Here is an 18,255-nt window from a genome sequence, read left to right as displayed (position 1 = left end):
ACTATTTTACAAGTCACTAGAGCCTTTTATCATCACAATAATTTTTTTCAAGCTGCCCTTTTCCGATTGAACGTAAAAATATTTCTCACGCCAACTTTTGTGGCTCAAGCAAGACTAGGACGCAGCACCACAAGTGTTCCGATTTTCCGATATAGTTTTCTTTTCAGTCTCTCAAACATATGATTGTCCAGTGAGTAAGATATACAGTACAAGATAAACCCCTGTTGTGATCACAACTATACAGAACAGAATTAGCCAGACAGTTTGTACATCTATTGAACACACTATTGAACTTGACATTAGAACGGAAAATACAAATTATTTTCTCATCTGGAGACATCCCTCAGATAAAAAATAATCATATGGTGGTGTCTTTTTTTTTCTCCTTTTGTCATTTGTGTTTTATTGCATGCGATAGAATATACAACAAAAAAACAATGGTTTGGAACAAGTGCCGTGAAGCCATGTGGGTGTCATTCATGTGAAATTCGCAATTCACAGCTTTTTACTCACTCCATCTTACACAGTGTCAGTTCTGTAGTTCAGGGTCGCTGAGAATGTGTTTGTCCACTACTCACTCTATCTATCTATCTATCTATCTATCTATCTATCTATCTATCTATCTATCTATCTATCTATCTATCTATCTATCTATCTATCTATCTATCCATCCATCCATCCATCCATCCATCCATCCATCCATCCATCCATCCATCCATCCATCCAGCAGTCTCGCTTTTACAGTAAAACAATATGCTTGTTGAGGTATTCACAGAATACAGTGAATGGTTCCTATAGAAGTGAGGTCTCTGAATGCGAGTAAATGTTTGCTGTGATCGGCAGGTGAGAGTTCAAGCTGTTAACCGATGGTCTTTTTCCTCTCGTTTAATTCAAGTCTAGTGACTTTCAGTGTGGGCTTCCTCTAGTGTTTCACGTTCGAATCACTGCCTGAGTCGATAGACTGACTTTGACTGTCATGTAAATTATAGGTGCAATGCATTTTAATTTAATCATTGAGAAGTTTTTGTTAACGTTATTTTAAGTGCAGTATAAATAAATGTGCAAATCGTGCATAATGTTAAAATGGCTGACAATGCGCACACTCAATTGCCAGTTTCAAGGTTTTACAAAATCATATTATCAGAACACCTGCATTGCAAGAAAAGAGGCACAACCCTCTCATTGTTGGGGTAAGTACTCCATGAGCACGAAGGAAAATTTGGGTCTGTTGGGAATTTTTGGCATACCGCAGTTTGGAGAATGATACGCCAAAGATGCTTTGGAGCAATACATTCGGCGAGGCAAATAACATGCTTTGCGAGTATTGCCATCATTAGCTCATTTAAATTCTTCCCTGAAAAGTAGTACTTTTACACAGGACTGTCAGATTAACAGATCGATTGCGAATATTCAATTACTGTCAAAGTGTTGTTGTTTTTTTAAATTGCGTCAATCTCATGTTTAATCTCTAATTATGCTTTCTCTATGCCGATCAAATCCGTTTATAATGCATAGGGCTTCTCTTGCTTGGTTTGGTTGGGACAGGAAAACACAGGTCAATCATGTTCTGAAGTAGACTGATTGTAATTGTTTTTAGCATTACCTGTCGTGGATGGGAGGACACGTTTACGCCAAAAATAAAACATGTGAAAATGGAGGCGCATGAGAGTTGTTGGGCCGACGGATGGTAAATCTAACTTTCAAAAATTTACCGACCAGCAGCTCTATTTTAGCCGACAAATATATTCAAAGCACCAAGCTGTGACTGCAGTCGCAGCTGACGCTAGCAAAACGCTAAAAGCTTAGAATATAGCGAAGCAGCTTTGCCAAATTTAACTCCAGAACGCCGCACATTTGAGCAAGTCTGCAACGGACAGGATGGATGATTATTTGGCGATTGCAAAAAGAAAAAGGCACCATTCCGCCTGAAGGTGAAAACTAAAGGTTGGAGCCAAGCACTTGGGTCTGGAATATATCAGAAAGTAAATGGTTACATTTGATAAGACGATGTATCAAAATTGAAAGAATATAACTTTTGGTTGAGATTTTTTTCTGAAATTTTCAGGTGAGATTAAAGGACATGGATCGGTGAATTAATCTCAACGTTTTAATCTCGTCAGCGCTACATTTATAATTGTAACATTTTGAATTTGTACCGGCGGGGTTGAGCTCTCACCTGTCTGCTGCTACCGGGTCAGTGCAAATGAAGGATAGGCAACGAGGAGAGAACAGCGTTCATTGTTAGGATTTGTATGTCATGTTGTCAGTGAGACCTGTTCCTCTTTGCTACACTCTTGTTAAAAATGTCTTCTTGCTGTTTTATATAGATATGACTTTATATCAATACAAATATACATATTGAATTTCATTATAAGATAGAACTTTTTTGAATATTCTTGAAGATCATCAAGTGCAAAAGATAGGTCTGTTTTTTGAAAGCTTTGCAAAAGACTCTCTGGTCAACCCGATTAAGGACCCTCAAAAGCATTTTCACCGTTTGCACTAAGTGGGGCCTTTAAGACCAGCTCCAAATGCTCCTTTCCCACTTCTAGTTAGAACAACATTAGAATGCGGTTTTAAGGTTAGTTAAAAATATGATTCTGCCAAGGGTCCGTGAAGTCAAACTAACCACAAGCAAATCTAGCAAAGAAAGGCCACTGCGATTGTCCCAAAGTCTTTGACAAATGAAACTCGTCAACTAAAGTCATGGGCTCCTTAACAGCCAAAAAATAAATGCAGAAATAATTTAGCAAAGCAGAAATGCGTTATGTCACTTGAACTTCCCGCGGGATCCTTTTCCATATGATACGAAGGAACCACAAAAATGTTAACGGACAGTTGCGAATCTAGGGGATGTTTCCATTAGGGTCATGCTACATGATGAAACTAGCATCATGTTTGGAGACGTTTTACAAAAATACATGCATCATATTAAATTTCAGGATATAATTTCAGTGAAGAAATATGTACTGGTATTTTATGGTATGTTCCTGATCCCAGATGGAAATAATCCAAAACCTGGTATTGTTGTTTCGTAACCTACACACATTGGCAGGAATATTTATAATGTGCCTATGCAAAGTCGGTTACTGCTTCGGGCACCAACAGTTGGATGATAATTACATTTTGTATGACTTTTAAAATGAAAAACGAAAGCAGTTCTTCAAGAGCACACACGCCCACACCGAACAAGACAGGAAGTACAAATATCAGGGAATCTTGCATGTGCCTCGACATGCAGTTCTTTCACAAAATGTCTTGTCTTGGTTTTACGACTTTATTTCCTCTTTTAAAGATATAAAAGACACTTTGATCAAAATAGATATTTTGTCTATGAGGGAGCTATCCTTCTTATGTATTTTTAAGGTAAACGTTCTTTTTGTAATGACCCTTTGTCATTCAGTTTGTCACAACATCTGAAACCCAAACGTTCCAATGCAGTTCCTAATACTGGGCACATTTTAGCAACAGTCAGATTTTGGGGTGCGTTAGACCAAAGGCATCAAGAGACACCCCGTATTATACAAAAGTAAGAAGATGGAATTTAAAAAAAAAAAAGAAAGTATCCGTCATCCAATTCTACGAGGATCTGTCGTCATGGGGACTTCCGTCCGAGTTCTCGGTCTCCCCTTCGGAAATGGCTTGCATGGGAGCGGTGTAGAGGCGACTTCGAGTGCTATAGCGACTACTGTTGGCTACTGGCGGGACTCGAGAACGCCCCTGTCGAGATGCGGCGGTCATCGGCAGTATTTTGGGGGTGAAGCTCTCAGAGTTGGCCCTGGGAAAGAGGCCCGGGATCTGGATTGGTTCCAAGTTAGAAAGTGGGGGTTCCTGGTGCACTGGGGCGGTCTCTTCAGCTTGGCTAATGCTGCCTTCCAGGATGGACTCCCCGTGGGTCTTTGGAGTTATGGGGCTCTTCAGAATTTCTGTGGCCGACATGCGGTAACTGGAATCAGATCTGCTGCCTTTCTTAAGCAAGAGGAGTTTAAACTCTTCGTTGGACGTGCTGGATTTCTTGGCGCTGCGGTAGATCGGAACCGGGACACGTTGGGACCCGGAAGCAGTGGCTATGATTGCTGGGGTGTTGAGCGGAGGGGGCGGTGGCATAATAGCATTGGTGACGCTGTTAGGGTTCACCGGGGCGGTGGAGGTCAGACGAGATTTCACATTTAAGTCTCCTGAATCTTTGCGGCCCAGGACCTTTCTCTTGGATCTGAATGGAAAAAGACAAAATAAAGATTACCACCATCGGATGACTGCTATGATCAGTTTAAAGTAACATTTTTGACGAGGCTCAAAATAAGCGGTTTCGCATCACTGTTTGTGACATAGGTTTCGAACTTTCCGCTTCATGTAAAAGGAATCGCTACACTTAGAATCAAGGGCATGCCAGAGGTCCCAAATGGTTTTAGAATGACATGACAGTTGTGTTTTTAACAATCACAGAGGTCCTGGCCGGACATATATTTCGAGCCTTACCGATTTTACAACCAATAAGCGCACTACGTATCAGTTTTTGGTGTTACTTTGTTGAAGATCCTGAAGGCGATTTGCTACGGTCTCATTATTCCGTCATTGGTGATGTAGCGCAGGAGCAACTTCAGTTTCGGTGTCTTGCTCGAGGACACTTCAACATGGTCACATAGGCTCAGGATTAAATCCACAAGCTTGGCGTTGGAACATCACCAATCTGCTACCTGAACCGTTTTTGCCTTCAATAAAGTTTGATAAGTAATATTTATTCCCTTGTGCGGTTGTTGCTGCTTAATTCATATTCCACAAATTCCATATTGATCAGGATGCTATGTTTAGAGTAGCTTGAACATCTTGTAACAACATTTTTTTTTTTTTTTTTTTTTTTTACATGACATCTCCTTCCAATGTTCAAATTGGTATTCAGATCATTTCTTTTCAACGGCAACACCCTCAACACAGCAAAGACCTTAAAAGTAACCTTAGTTTTCGGGCACCTGTGTATCATGGCAAACAGATCCTCAGTTGTTCTGGACTTGTTTGGGGATGTTGTCATATCATCATCAATTTTGGCGTCTTCCGTCAAAGGGGACAGGGAGTTGTCAGTGGGTGTGGAATCTGCAAGAGAAAACACTTGAAATATGTCCGAACATTTACATTCTAACATGCACAAGCGTACCTTTACTGAAATAATCTTCCGTGTCAGGAGTGGTGGAGTCATCTTTATTCTCATGTGGCAGCAGGTGATGGGCACTTCTGGTAGCACCTGATGTCTCTTCCTCTTCTTCCTGCACCACTTGTCTTATTCTCCTTGCATCGCTGATTAGGTAAGGATGCGATGTTTCCACTGTGGTACCAGGCACTTTGACTGGACTAGTCCAGGGCCCTGAGTCCAGGTGGGATCCTCCAGAAAAGTCATAGGCTGGAGGGGGAGGGTGATCTATTCGCATGCCCACCCTATGACATGTGGCCCTCTGGGGTTCTTTAATTGGTTCTTCTTCTTCCTCATCTTCCTCATCATCATCATCATCATCTTGGGAAAAAGAACGCTCCCCCAAGATCCGAAACTCAGAGTGAGTGCGAGATGAATGCGTGAGCCCTCTAAATTCTGTGTGCGAGCGGATATGTGTGTGTAGATCCACTGGCGAAGGGTGAGGGGCACGTGGCACTGGCCGGTGCAAAGGCGAACTGTCATCAGAGAGCTCTGAAAAGGGGTCGATGCGAGTCCTGAACGCCGTCATCGACCAGAAGGTTCCGGGCCCGTATCGATCTTGTCTGAGTAGCAGGCTTTCGTAAGAAGGAGGCCCATCGGGGTGGCGTCCGGGGGGAGGCGGTTGAGCGTGATCAGGGGAGGAGGTGTGGTCCTGAGTTGGAGGTCTGGGGGGCGGTCTGCGAGGAGGGAGCGGCCTAGTGTTGATTGGGGGCGGGGCTAGAGTTGCCCCACTGGCAGGGTTTTTGGGTTTGGTAACAGTTGCTGCTCCACCCGCAGAGTCCAAATCTGAGCTGGTCACAATATTCGATTTGCTGACAGAGTGCAGCTGCACTGAACGTAGAATCGATGGCGTTATGGGCAACATATTCGAGCTTGGGATCAAAGCCGAAGAGTTTGCACATGGTGGAGGGTTGCTATTTAGTGTTTCAGCGACCAAGGTCTTCGTTCCAGTGGGAATGATGTTTGCTGCTCTGTGTTTGCTGTGGTGAAGTGTGTGCAGGTGTTGTGTTCTGTGCGACAGTGTATGTCTGACATAGCCACCATGAAGAATATTGAGATCCAGCTGAGAAGGTGGCGGTGGGAAGTCGGGGTCTCTCTTGTAAGTGGAGGCGGTTGAAGTCCCATCTCTAGGAGCGTGTTGCAAGGACGAAAGAGAAGACTTTCTCTCGGGCACTTTGGGCTTTCTTTTGCCGGTGGAGGGGGACAACGGGCCTGGAAAGAACGCTGCTGAAGTTGAGGGCAGAGTAGAAGTTGGTGTTTCTGATTGACTCGAGTAACCGCTGGATGGCGACGCCAAACCGGCCAACTTCTCGGGTGAGCCAAGCTTGAAGTCTCCAGGCGGCTGAGGTGGACTAGCAGCTCTGGTCTCAGAAGTCTGTGAGAGAGGCTGAGATTGCGTGTCGGTGGAGGAGGATGAGCTGTCCGGTGACTTCATACAATCCATAACGGTTGTGCCCGTTGCCGTGCTGGAGTTGGACAGTGATTTGTACTCACAATTGTTGGACTTCAACTCCGTATTGTGAAGCCACAGGTCTGCATAGTCAGATTGCACAGCTCCTTCGTCCTTAAATGAGTGTGTGTCGGCTGAGCTAAAGGACATGGGTTCCACGATATCCACAGTTTCTCCTAGCCCCATGACCCATGTTCCCATAGGCTCTGCAACAAGACAAGATGTTTCTAACGGTCCTGGAATGCCTCCAAGTTCCAGTTCCAACTTAATATCCGTGGAAGACAATGTAAGGTCTTGTTCACTAACTGTCTTTGGTTGGTCTTGGTCTGATTGCGTGTCTGTTCCTACATCAACACTACTACTAGCCTCCTTCAGAGAGGACGTTCGCGTGGGAGGGGGAGGTTTTACTTTGGGTTTCCTCAGTGGACGACAGGGCCTCCCCAACGTCATGGTGCCCGTTTTGTAGTCGGGTGAGGCTGAGGAGTAAACACCATGGGAAATAGGATGTGCTGCCACGTTGTTAGATTGAACACAATCAGTCCCCTGTTCTGCATAGTTATATATGTAGTGTCCATAACTCTGATTACTTTTCCCAAATTGCTCGGATGTGTACAAAGTCTCCGCATTAGATGAGCAATGAGAGCCAGTGTCTTTGTCCGTGTTCTTGGTCTTTTCACCGAAACACGTTTGGTCTTCTAAAGCTTGTTTGGAGCTGTAGTCCTGGGTTTGATGAGTGTTTTGGCTCTGGTCATGGTATTGGTCTGCATCAAGCTGGTCCTGGTCAGGAGGATATGCCCACTCTCCCTCACTGGCTGTACTGACCCCGGCGTCATCCAGCTGGTCTGTTGCCGAAGATGTGAATGAGCTTGACCGCTGACCTGGTCCTTGAGGTCTCAGTTCAGAATGGTACGAGGGGTCCAGGGGAAATCCCTCATCCATGGCGTTTGGTACAGTGTTGAGTGAGAGCTCTGAGTCACAGTGGGACGAACCTGTAAGCGGTGGAGAAGAGGGTGGGGGAATGGTTTCAGAGGTTTGGGATGGGCAGGTAGAACTGGACCCACTCCAATTGCCACTGGATGACTGGTGGTCTTCTTTGTGGTCTACGTGGCTACTCAGAACTCCGGTTGTAGACACAGAGTGAATTGGGCTACTAAAAGTATCTGAACTTGAAGAGATCTCGCAGCTGCCCATGTCTGCTTTGCGGGGCAAGCGAGATCGGCCTCTCTCCATCCAGCAATGCTCTGGGCTCCCTCCTCCTCGATCTCTTTCCCCAGATCGTTGCAGCCGTTTTAGGCTTCCTAACTGCAATGGCTCAGGAGCCGCCTGGTCATCAGTACTCTCCTCTTCATCCTTCATCATCATCATCTTCAGCCTTGGACTCGGGCCGGGGGGAATAAAGTCCTCCTGCTCATACGGTGACAATTCCTCATCCTCGTCATCGTCATCATCGTAATTGTCATCGTCGTCCTCATCGCTATCCATGAGGCGTCCGCCTTCTCGTGGGAGGCTCCGAGATCGCAAACGTCCGGTGTGGGTTGCGGTACTTGTGTACGTTGAGTCAGATTGGTCGCCAAGGGAAGAAATGTTGCCTGTGGAGTGGGAAAGAGATGCTGGGATTCCCTGATGGCCTCGTTGAGCTCGAATACGTCTCCTGGATGGAGCAGCAGTACCTGCAGAGAAAACAGTGAGAACAGAGGGACACCTTCATGACATCACTTGATTGACCCAATCCTATAGCTACAAATAAGATCTGCATTTTTGCATTTGCAAATTTACCTATTTGCAGATTTTGTTTTTTAAGTGAAAGTGTGTAGAATTTAGTGCCATCCAATGGTCAACTAAAACAACCATTTTTAAGCACTCACATGACAGTATCTCCAGACACCACCTTTGCAAGCCAACTATCACTACACTATGCTCGTTAAAGCCCGTATCCCAGTGAGGGGCGAAGCTGGCAAGTGTCCGGGAAAGGTAGCAGATCTAAGGGTTTGTTCAAGGTTGCCAGATGTTCAAAACATGTTCAAAATTTAATTGCAATATGAGCACCTTACAGGTGAACATCTGGCGACTCTCTGGCAACATTTTGGCAACCTCTCGTAACCCTGAATGAACCCTACAGATCAAAAGAGCTGCTACCTTTGCGGACACTTAATGGCGTTTGACCCTCAATGGGATACGGGCTTTAGTTTCTTTCCTTTGAGTATCCATATCACAAAGATGATAGCAAAACATGTCAGTCTCCTGTTAGGTGAGCATGAGTTATGTGATATGATTACAGATTATCAGGCTCATAGAACATATGTTTTTGCACATTACCAAACTTTTGTGGATTTTTAAAACAAAAATTTTTACTTCACCACTAGATGTCACTAAATCTTACACAGTGCCCCTTTAATCTTACTAAAAAAAAGCTCACCGTTTTGTATTCAAACCAAAGCAGTACAAGTGCTACCCTGGCACTATCTGTTGCTGTTGCTGTTAGGTTTTTTTGTCAGTTAGCATATGTTTGGTCATATGTGATATCACGTCTAATTGTGCTTGCATGTTATTTAAAGGTATTTTGTGTAAGATTTTGTGATATCTAGTGGTGAACAAAAAATATTTCATTTTTAAAACTCACTATGAACTTCAATAACATGCAGAAACAGATGTGATAGAACATCTATGTACATTTTAAAAAATATAATTACACAGTGTACCTTTAAGCTTGTATGCTAGCCAATAATGTGTTACTGTGTGAATTTCTTTGGCACCATCTTTAGAAAATTGCTGTTGGTGATAGGTTTTTATGTTTAACGTGCTAGTATGTGTATATTTGCTCATATGTGCTATCACGTCATATTATGCTAGCACGTTCTTTAAACTTGTATGCTAGCTAATACAACTGATGAACCTCATTTCATATTTGAAGGTAGTTTTAATTGTGTTACTTTAGGTAACATGGGTTTGATTGTAGTTTCAGCTTGTTAGGGCTTTGCTGATTATTCTTTATCGTGTTGCTACAGACCACCGATAATAAATAAATTGAACTACCAGTCTGAATTTGAAGTGCTTTGCCGCCGTCTTGTGGTTTGTATCTTGAATTCAAATCCCCTTGTGTAGGTGGGAGTGTTTTGAGAGAGGCATCATTTACTTTACTTCGTGTTCACTCTACTTAATAAAAAAAAATAAAAAATGGAAGTGGTTGCTTAATATTGGAGAGGCTAACAGATGTTTGTTGTTTTCAAATTTATAGTAGCAACAGTAAAATGGTGACATTGAATTATCCAGTCACAGCAAATTTCTATGAAATTTAATTCGGAATTTTGATGTGTTGGCATTAGTGGGTAGTTCTTTTAACAACCTGGTGGACAAATGGGAAGGAATGACATGAGGAAACATTCAAAGGAACTTACATGCTATGAGGAAATCATCTGTTTGGCAGCCAGAGTCTCGAGTGTGGTGAAGGCGACCACTAATTGAGAAGTCTTCCTGACACAGCGAGAGTTGGTGCGGATTGGCATGGACAATTACTGTCCGCTCTCTTGCTACTGGTGATTCATCTGAGTCTGAATGTAAAATGACATAGCATGCTGAGTCTCAGTAATGTCATGTTAAAGTCATTTTCATCATGGGATATGAGGGAGAGATGATGAACCACAAGACTGTAATAATGTGCTTTACCATGTTCTATCTTGGAAACAAACAAATGAATAAATAAATGTTGAGTCCCAAATTAAAATGGTTGATAATAGAACAAAACCTTTTTGAAAGTCTCATTTGAAATGCAGAAATAAAGTACAATGTACATCACAATTGTACATTGTTTGGTAAGACTGCTTGCACATGAAAAAATAAAGCAAAAAAAAGTAAAGATGAACCAGGAGATAGCTCAGATCTTTTGTTGCCTTTCTGTGCCTTTGTTTGGAGATGGGGGTAGTTGATATATAAATATATATATATATATAAATATATATATATATTATATATATATATATATATATATATATATATATATATATATATATATATATATATATATATATATATATGGTTTAATTCCTTGGTTTATGAAGATGTAGCAGATTTGTAAGTCAATTTGCAAGTGTAATTTTTCCAGAGAAAATATTTTACAATGTTTATTGTGTCCATGGAATTTTTTTAAAGCTTGTGTATCATTTTTAAAATAGTTCATAGGGGAACATAATTTGGGGAAAGGATTCATTGACATCTTGCATCATCAATATTTTAATGACCTTATCTTAATATACAAATAAAGGTGAGGAAAATTCTAGCTATGTTTAAAATTCCTTTCAGTAGGTTTTTTCTTTTTCTGCTGCTCTTTTATGGTACTACTAGTGCAATACAATAACAAAACACCCTTAGTCAGGGGATGTGGCAGGATCTTGTCTCAGCCACAATTCCACACCAGTCTGTCGACGGCTGGGCGTGCCATGTGAGTGCAGAGCTACAGTATAGAAGCCTGAATATGAATTGTCACGTCATTACCAAACCACCAAACTACAATAACCGCTTGCCCGTGCACGTAGTGCATGCAATGGATAATGTGCAGGGTAAACAGAATCCCCCTCCCAACAGCATCCCTGCCCCACATTTGATGGCTAAAAAGACACTGCAGAGACCCAACATCTCAAATTCAGTCTTGGCTAATTAAAATGTCTGTTTTGCGTAATATGTCCCCTTTAAGTTAGGTTTGTTGTATAGGCTCTTATTAGTCTACAATGAAGCACTAGATGAGGGTAATGACACGGTGCTTCCCCAGATCTGAGCCATTCCTAAATTTATTAAAGTGGTGCTGAAAAAAAAGAATAAGAGTATGAGCCAACATACCCATGTCTTGTTGCACTCGTTTGGGTATTCCAGTGATGGTCTTCCTCCTTCTCAATTTCCTTCTTCTCTGAAGAACCGACTGGGAGTGGACAAGGGAACAACGTGCACTAGCCTCTCTATCAAAACCAACACCTGAGACAGTAAAAGTACAGCATTATTAAAGATTTTTTATTTTTATATAGTAGTGGTCACTATAAAAAATTTTTTTTCCAAATTTCCGGGAGGAAGAATGACATTTAGGGCATTTTTATTGTTGTCGAATATAATGAATCATAATGGACTTTTGGATTTTACCTGTGACATTTATAGGTATGATACATGAAGATATGGCACGAGAATCGTCTGAAATTATCTTCTGATCGGAATGGGACACGTTTTCCTTTGACCATTTTAGCTCTTTGTCCTGGGTGGCGGGGACAGTGGGTGCTGGGGTCTTTGTTGTTTTGTGACTTGTAAGCACCTCCTCATCGTCTCCCTCGCCCGTTGAGGTAGCCTTTAAGTCAAAGTCAACCATTAGATTTAGTAATAAAATTGGTAAGTAGACATCCTTAGAGTTGCCATCTACAAACTAAATAGAAAAAGTATACAGAGACAAATATATATATATATATATATAGATATAGATATATATATATATATAGATATAGATATATATAGATATATATAAAGAGAGAGACAGCAAGAGCGAAAGAGAGAGAGAATTGAGGCCAATTGTGGATCCTCAAACTCAGGAATGATTCTTATATAAATGGAGGTATGAATCCAACAGAAAAAGTAATAGGTGAACAAATGTAAAAATGGGTTAAACTGCGGTTGAATACAACACAACACGGGTCCAATACCTTTCTCTTCCACGGAATGAAGATGCACCCCTCAATAGGATGAAGTGAGTAAAAGCACTCAAACTATAAATAATTGGTGTCAACAAAAGAAAAGACAAAAGATGCCATGAGAAATAATACAAATAAAAGGATGAATTAATGAGTTTCATTGCATTACCAACAGCTCAACAAAACATGTTCTGAAACCAAAATACAAGGTCCTTATGTGTCCTATTTTCTTGTATAACTATCGTCCTTATTATTGCAGAAATCCTCATTTTGAATTCTTTTAATTTGTTCTTTGGAGAATAGCTATGACTCAATGTTTGAGTCTTTGAAGTGCATCTATTCAGAATCTTCCTTACCTTTCTTTGTATTGTCTGAATATCCTCTTCTCTCCCTGGTCTCTCCTACAGAGGCGGTAAAGACAATAATAACAGTTAACAGGAAGTGCGCAGTCTTACAACATCAATTTCTGCTATACTTTGAATATGTTTGCAGGGACAAATATCTGAAACGTGTTCTGGCTTCTCATTCTTACTTTTCTTTGAACTGTTTGGATCTCAGTTTCTCTCACTGTCTTCTCCTTAAAAAAAAGAAACAGAAATAATGTAGGCAGTGAGTGTGACTGAAAAGCTTATTTGACAAAGACACTTTAATGAGATACATTTACCAGTAAAATCATGATATAAAAAAAAATATAATTAAATGTGAAATGGAATGACAGTTTGCACATAATGGGATGGTGTAAACTTCTTTTTTTTTTACCTTCCTAGGTTGATAATCTAATTCTCGCTCTCGCTCTTCTCTTTCTTGCTGCATGGCAACAACACAAGAAGATTTCAGGTCAGTCTTATACTCAGCAAGTAGTACAAAGTGTACAAACCAAACCCACTTGAGAGAAGGTTCAAATGTATTTGCAAGTAAGTTTGAACGTATTTGTATGTACACTTGAACATACTTGCAAATACTTTGAAAGATTAAACATACTTGGAAATATTCTAATGTACCTGCACCTTTAGGCTTTTTGCTAAAAAGCAATCGTGGCTCACCAGCCTTCTGTGTTTGGTCATGAGATGTTTGCAAGCTGAGCCGTGATCGGCTGATACCTGAGCATGTGATGTCATTTTGCATCAGATTTATATTCTATAAATAGGTATCACAAAATATTAACATTTTACTGTTGAAAATGCCTAATAAATATGCCTCTTAATTAATTCCAGTCAAAAACTCTTCAGTGTGTCTGTTCATTCCCCGCATTTACAAGATCTCTGTCTTGGAGGCATCTACTCATCTAGTCTAGACCTTGGCTTTATATTAAACCCCAGGTTTTTGTTCTTTTCTCTTTTTGCAGTAGTCATTACTTTCTAATTTGAACATCTCTGTCCAGCAGACGACAGTGCTGCCTGACATTTATTGCACAATGTGAAAGCTCACAACTTTAAATTCCGATTTGTTCTTTTTAGCGAACAAATACATTAAAAATGTATATCTTGATATTCTATGGAATAGCAGGGTTCACAAAAGACGGACAGCTATATAGCGGGGGTTCACTGTCGGTGAGTAAATTTACCAGGTTAATGATAATCGATTGCCCTTTCATGCTTTCTTGGTGATTGCGTTTTGCTTACCGCTCGTGCCAGCCGACTTCTCTGTTGCCGCCTGATGGAATGTGGTGAGGGGATCGTGGGTATAGGGGGCACCGTTGAGATGGAGATAGTCACCCTGTTCCTCTCCCGACTTGTGGACCGCTCGTTCTGTTTTTCATCTGAAAATTGTAAAAGAGCATGCATGAAAATGTGCATTCAAATAGATGGATGGGTACTCCAGGCCACAATCGTTATCACCTCTGTGCAGGGCTCGGAGGCTGAACTGAGCGTTTTTGTGCAGTTCCTCCAGACATGGTGGTCGGGTGGATGGATGGAACACATTGTGTTGTTGGTGCCACGGGGCCTGATAGTGAACTGACAGCTTGCGCTCTATGTCCAAATTCGACACCGCTGAAAATGAGACAAAAAAGGTAGGGGAACATAAAGCATACCTGTGAGAAACGTGAGAGCGAGGAACTTAACTTTGAATTCAGTTTGGGGGGCGTGTTGGCATTTAAAGTATCCATTGAGATTTCATTCCAACATCACTAAGCCAACCAAAATTCAAATTATCCGACACACGAATCTCTGCGTGTTCCTTTTTCCTTTGGAACATATCCTCAATGATTTGATTCATTTATTCACGTAATATCAATGTATTTTGTGCACACCTTGAGGTAGAACAGGATGGCGCCGCAGGCCTGGTTTATGGGAAAGTAGTAATTGGTGGTAAGACAGTACAGTATCTTGACGCTAAACCACTATTTCAAGAGCTATGTAATGTATGTCTAGGCTAAGTTTAGCCTGAGTTGTTAGCAAAAGTTATGGAGGGTCGTCCTGCCATGTTTTTGCTCACATCTCGATATTTTGCTATCGCGAGGTGTGCCCCAAAAAATACATTTACATAATAATCAAGATTCTCATTTACTATGATTCTGAACCAATATAAAAATGTCTCGAGGGCGATTTTATAAATTAATGTGCACTATGAATAGGAAAGAGTCACACACAAACATAGGCCACCACCATAAAAAAAAAGAAAAATTCAATTGCTGATTCAGGAAGCTAAGAAACTGCTAGTTGCATTGTAAAAAATGTTAACGTAGGTCACCTCTAACGCTATGGTGCATTCAAATACAATTGGATATTTCACCCTCAGACAGAAAAACGGTCCATCTATATATCAAACGTTAATAACAGCAAATATTGAAACATACATACATTGAGACAATATTGTGGATTTTCTATCAATCTATGAAGCTGACATATCAAGAGGAATGTTGATATGGTATAAGGTATAAACAACACATAAGTAACAGAGCGCGAGTATGAACCGTAAGTGGGTAGGTTATGTTCAGATACCTACAATAATGTGAAAGATCCTTGTGAATAATGTGCAAGTGTGCATGGTGGATTCAAATCATGTGTATGACCTGAAAATCAGAATCTAATCATGAGGCAGCCAAAGATAGCTCATACAAGACAATAAAATGTATTTCCAATACAAATCCCCAAAACGTTCCATAACTTGGGCACGTTCATACATGTTGTGCCTTTGTTGTTGCAAAAGATTAGCGTAGTCCAAGCAACCAAGTCTGATTCAGCGAGTATTTTTGGTTCTGTGTCATTTAAACATCACACTTGACTGGCTATTCTCATAAAGCATCCAATGTTGTACTATTTCAGTCCCAAAAGTGTGTTGTAGCAGCACATACAGTAGGTCTGGTTGCTGCGAGACTACAACAGCCAGACCTTAACTTAGAGCATTTTGTCTAAAGGCGCAAATGACTGCATTATAGGATCATCTAGGGCCATCTGTGGTGATTAAATTGGAGCACGAGTTAGCATAGTCTGCATCACAATTACACATGCCCACAGTTACTTTGCCTTATGTTACAATAGATGTATATTTGTTATTTGCAATAGATGTATAATTGGTGGTTGATCTTAAAAAGTCACTTTCAAAACTTTGGTGGCATAAAATGATACATATGACCCAATGTCTTTGTTCTGATCTTCCTCCTACTAATTTTCAACAACTGTAAAACAAGATTGTGTTTCGGTGAGTTGTTCTGGTTTTGAAAAGACATACATTTGTGAGTCATCTGCATATTCATGGAAGCTTGTACAGTTTGGTGGAACCTATTCAGCGAGAAGGAATAACAAGGAAATAAATGAGAGTGTTTAATAAATACTAATTATTACTAGTTACTAGTTATTATATATAAAAACACAGTTACAATACAAGACAAAGGTGTGGAAGTGTCAAATAAAAATTCCATGAACACAAAATCAAACCGCACTGAAACAAACGAAGTCAGGATGTTGGTGAAGAAAAGTTAATAATGAGAATGTATTAGTGTGTATCTGGGTCAAGCAGCACTCTTTACAGTGCTAAGTGCAAAACCTTGTCACAGAGTATTCTTACATACACTTGTTGACACAAGTTTACTAGAAAGACCCCCAGTAAGTCAGTTCTGTGATGAGCACAAAAGTAGTCACGTCATACTCGTATATCACATAATTCTGTAGGTTACGTCTGATTGCTCCTTGTTGCAGGGTCTCTGCAGATAGAGTGTTAGCAAAATCAGTAAATTATTCTTTTTAAGTTAAGAGCAAATTAATTTGAACATGAATCAACTTATTGATAAATTCTCTTTTTGTGACTCAATTTTCTGGCAGATGAGCCTGCAATAAAACAAACGATATAACACAATCTTTTGGGGTTTCTGAATTTAAAAAAAAAGTCTAACGAAACATTACAAATGTAGTTTCTGAAGTTAGTGAGTAAAATAAACCTAAAAATGTAATACCAAAGTGTGTTCAAACAACCAGTTTTCAGCCCAAAATTTGCTCTAGCTAGAGGCTACATGGCTGAAAAAAAAAAATCCACAGGGGATACTGAGTGCATATTTTAGTCATGGCCATGCAAAATTTTGAATTACGGGTGTTTTTCAAATGCATTTAAAGCATTGATTATAGCAATGTTATTAGGCTGAAAAAAGGCTGAGTAGTTCAAGTACCTTGGATAAAAATAAAAAAAAAATACATGTTTTTTCTTGCCCTGGTTACCCGCTTATTTGGTGTACATGTCAGAAAATACATTTCAAGCCATATGCAATGCTTTGCATATCAATAAAACTCGCCGGAATCTAAATAAGAAGGACTACAAAATAAACTAGAAAATGAACCTTACTTTAGCAGATAATATAAGGACATGTATGTCTAATAAATTACTTAATTATTCTGACAATTACATACAGCACGTTTTAGAAGTGTTTCTGTTACAAGTGGCTCCATTATGGCTGCGTCTAGCATAAATTAGCTGTTAGCTAGCAGTGCAAGCTAGCGTAATAGATGTAAATGGCTGAACACTGACCTCACAGCCTGATACACTTGCGCACTGATCACCAGGCTGCCTCAAATGTGTCGTTTCAGCAGGCAAATTTGTCTCACACCAAAATTCATGACGGGAATTGAAAAGAAAAATTGTCCAAAATCTCTCTAGATGGGAAAGTAGTGGGTTGCTAAGCACAGTTTAAATTGAAGTGAAAAAAAAAAAACTAATTTATAAAAGTTACTCATTCATAATTAAGTGTAAATGTGTTATTTTATCTTTTTTGTTGATAAGCGTTTTTCAAAAAGCAAAAATAAGAACACTTTTTAATTTTTTTTGTCCGCAAAATCGATCCGTTATTGACCCTTCAAAGATCAGAGTGCACATAAAGTACTTATGTCACGCATACTTTTACATTGTAAAGATTTCCATTACCACCACATTTTTTCTTATTAAAATACAAATCCGTTATTCCTGTTTAAAGAAACACGCTAAACTTGTAATTTGCAAGTTATCAAAAAGGTCAGTTTGAACCCTACCTTTGGATGGCACAGGAGCACAGCCAATCCCGAGACAAGCCAAAGCCATGATTAACAGCCGTTTTCTCGTTCCTTCTTGTCCCTACTTTCGCGGTGTTTACTACTCATCCCTTTCGCTTGTGTGCTGCAGCTCTTAATTCACTCTCACAAACTCAGAGCAAAAATATCTATGGAAAGCCAAACATTTAGACGAGCAACATCTGTAGTCACACAAACTCCCCCTCCACCCTTCTCACCCGCCCACCTGCTGTCCCCTCTCTCTCCTCCCCTTATCAGATGGTCCAGCAACTGACTGAAAATATCCCTGCTTGCTTGGTGTGGAAGTGGTAGGTTTTTTTTTTTCGGAAATTACTTTGTACTTAAAAATAATGATATTTCATTGCAAATGCTTCTCTGAGCCGTTTTTCACGTGGAATTTCTCCCCGCCCACCCCCAATATTTGAGTGCGATGGTAGGGTCCCGCCTGGGCATAGCCTGTCCCTGACCATAATCTCCTCATGATGC

The 18,255-nt window shown here is 40.5% G+C and overlaps 1 protein-coding gene across 3 annotated transcripts in view; it reads right to left on the bottom strand.

Annotated features, from left to right (window-relative positions):
- Nucleotides 1–3,258: 3,258 nt before the first annotated feature.
- Nucleotides 3,259–18,255, bottom strand: part of nhsb (Nance-Horan syndrome b (congenital cataracts and dental anomalies)) — a 51,967-nt gene continuing 36,970 nt past the window's right edge. For 2 of the 3 annotated variants that reach the window (XM_088412565.1, XM_088412564.1), the window contains 12 exons: nt 14,134–14,286; nt 13,918–14,054; nt 13,055–13,102; nt 12,828–12,872; nt 12,652–12,696; nt 12,308–12,370; nt 11,760–11,958; nt 11,466–11,597; nt 10,031–10,183; nt 5,153–8,305; nt 4,971–5,091; nt 3,259–4,213 (listed from right to left, as the gene is read on the bottom strand). In XM_088412565.1, the coding sequence (XP_088268691.1) occupies nt 3,580–4,213; nt 4,971–5,091; nt 5,153–8,305; nt 10,031–10,183; nt 11,466–11,597; nt 11,760–11,958; nt 12,308–12,370; nt 12,652–12,696; nt 12,828–12,872; nt 13,055–13,102; nt 13,918–14,054; nt 14,134–14,286 (4,883 nt within the window). In that variant the 3' untranslated portion in view covers nt 3,259–3,579. Of the gene's footprint in view, nt 4,214–4,970; nt 5,092–5,152; nt 8,306–10,030; nt 10,184–11,465; nt 11,598–11,759; nt 11,959–12,307; nt 12,371–12,651; nt 12,697–12,827; nt 12,873–13,054; nt 13,103–13,917; nt 14,055–14,133; nt 14,287–17,751; nt 17,940–18,255 lie in introns of those variants that run through there. The other variant, XM_088412566.1, reaches the window with a different exon arrangement.

The sequence above is a fragment of the Hippichthys cyanospilos genome, chromosome 4, assembly GCF_059441005.1.
Source record: "Hippichthys cyanospilos isolate Australia breed blue-spotted pipefish chromosome 4, RoL_Hcya_1.0, whole genome shotgun sequence".
Lineage (NCBI taxonomy): Eukaryota > Metazoa > Chordata > Actinopteri > Syngnathiformes > Syngnathidae > Hippichthys > Hippichthys cyanospilos.
This window is presented reverse-complemented; position numbering and strand designations above follow the sequence as displayed.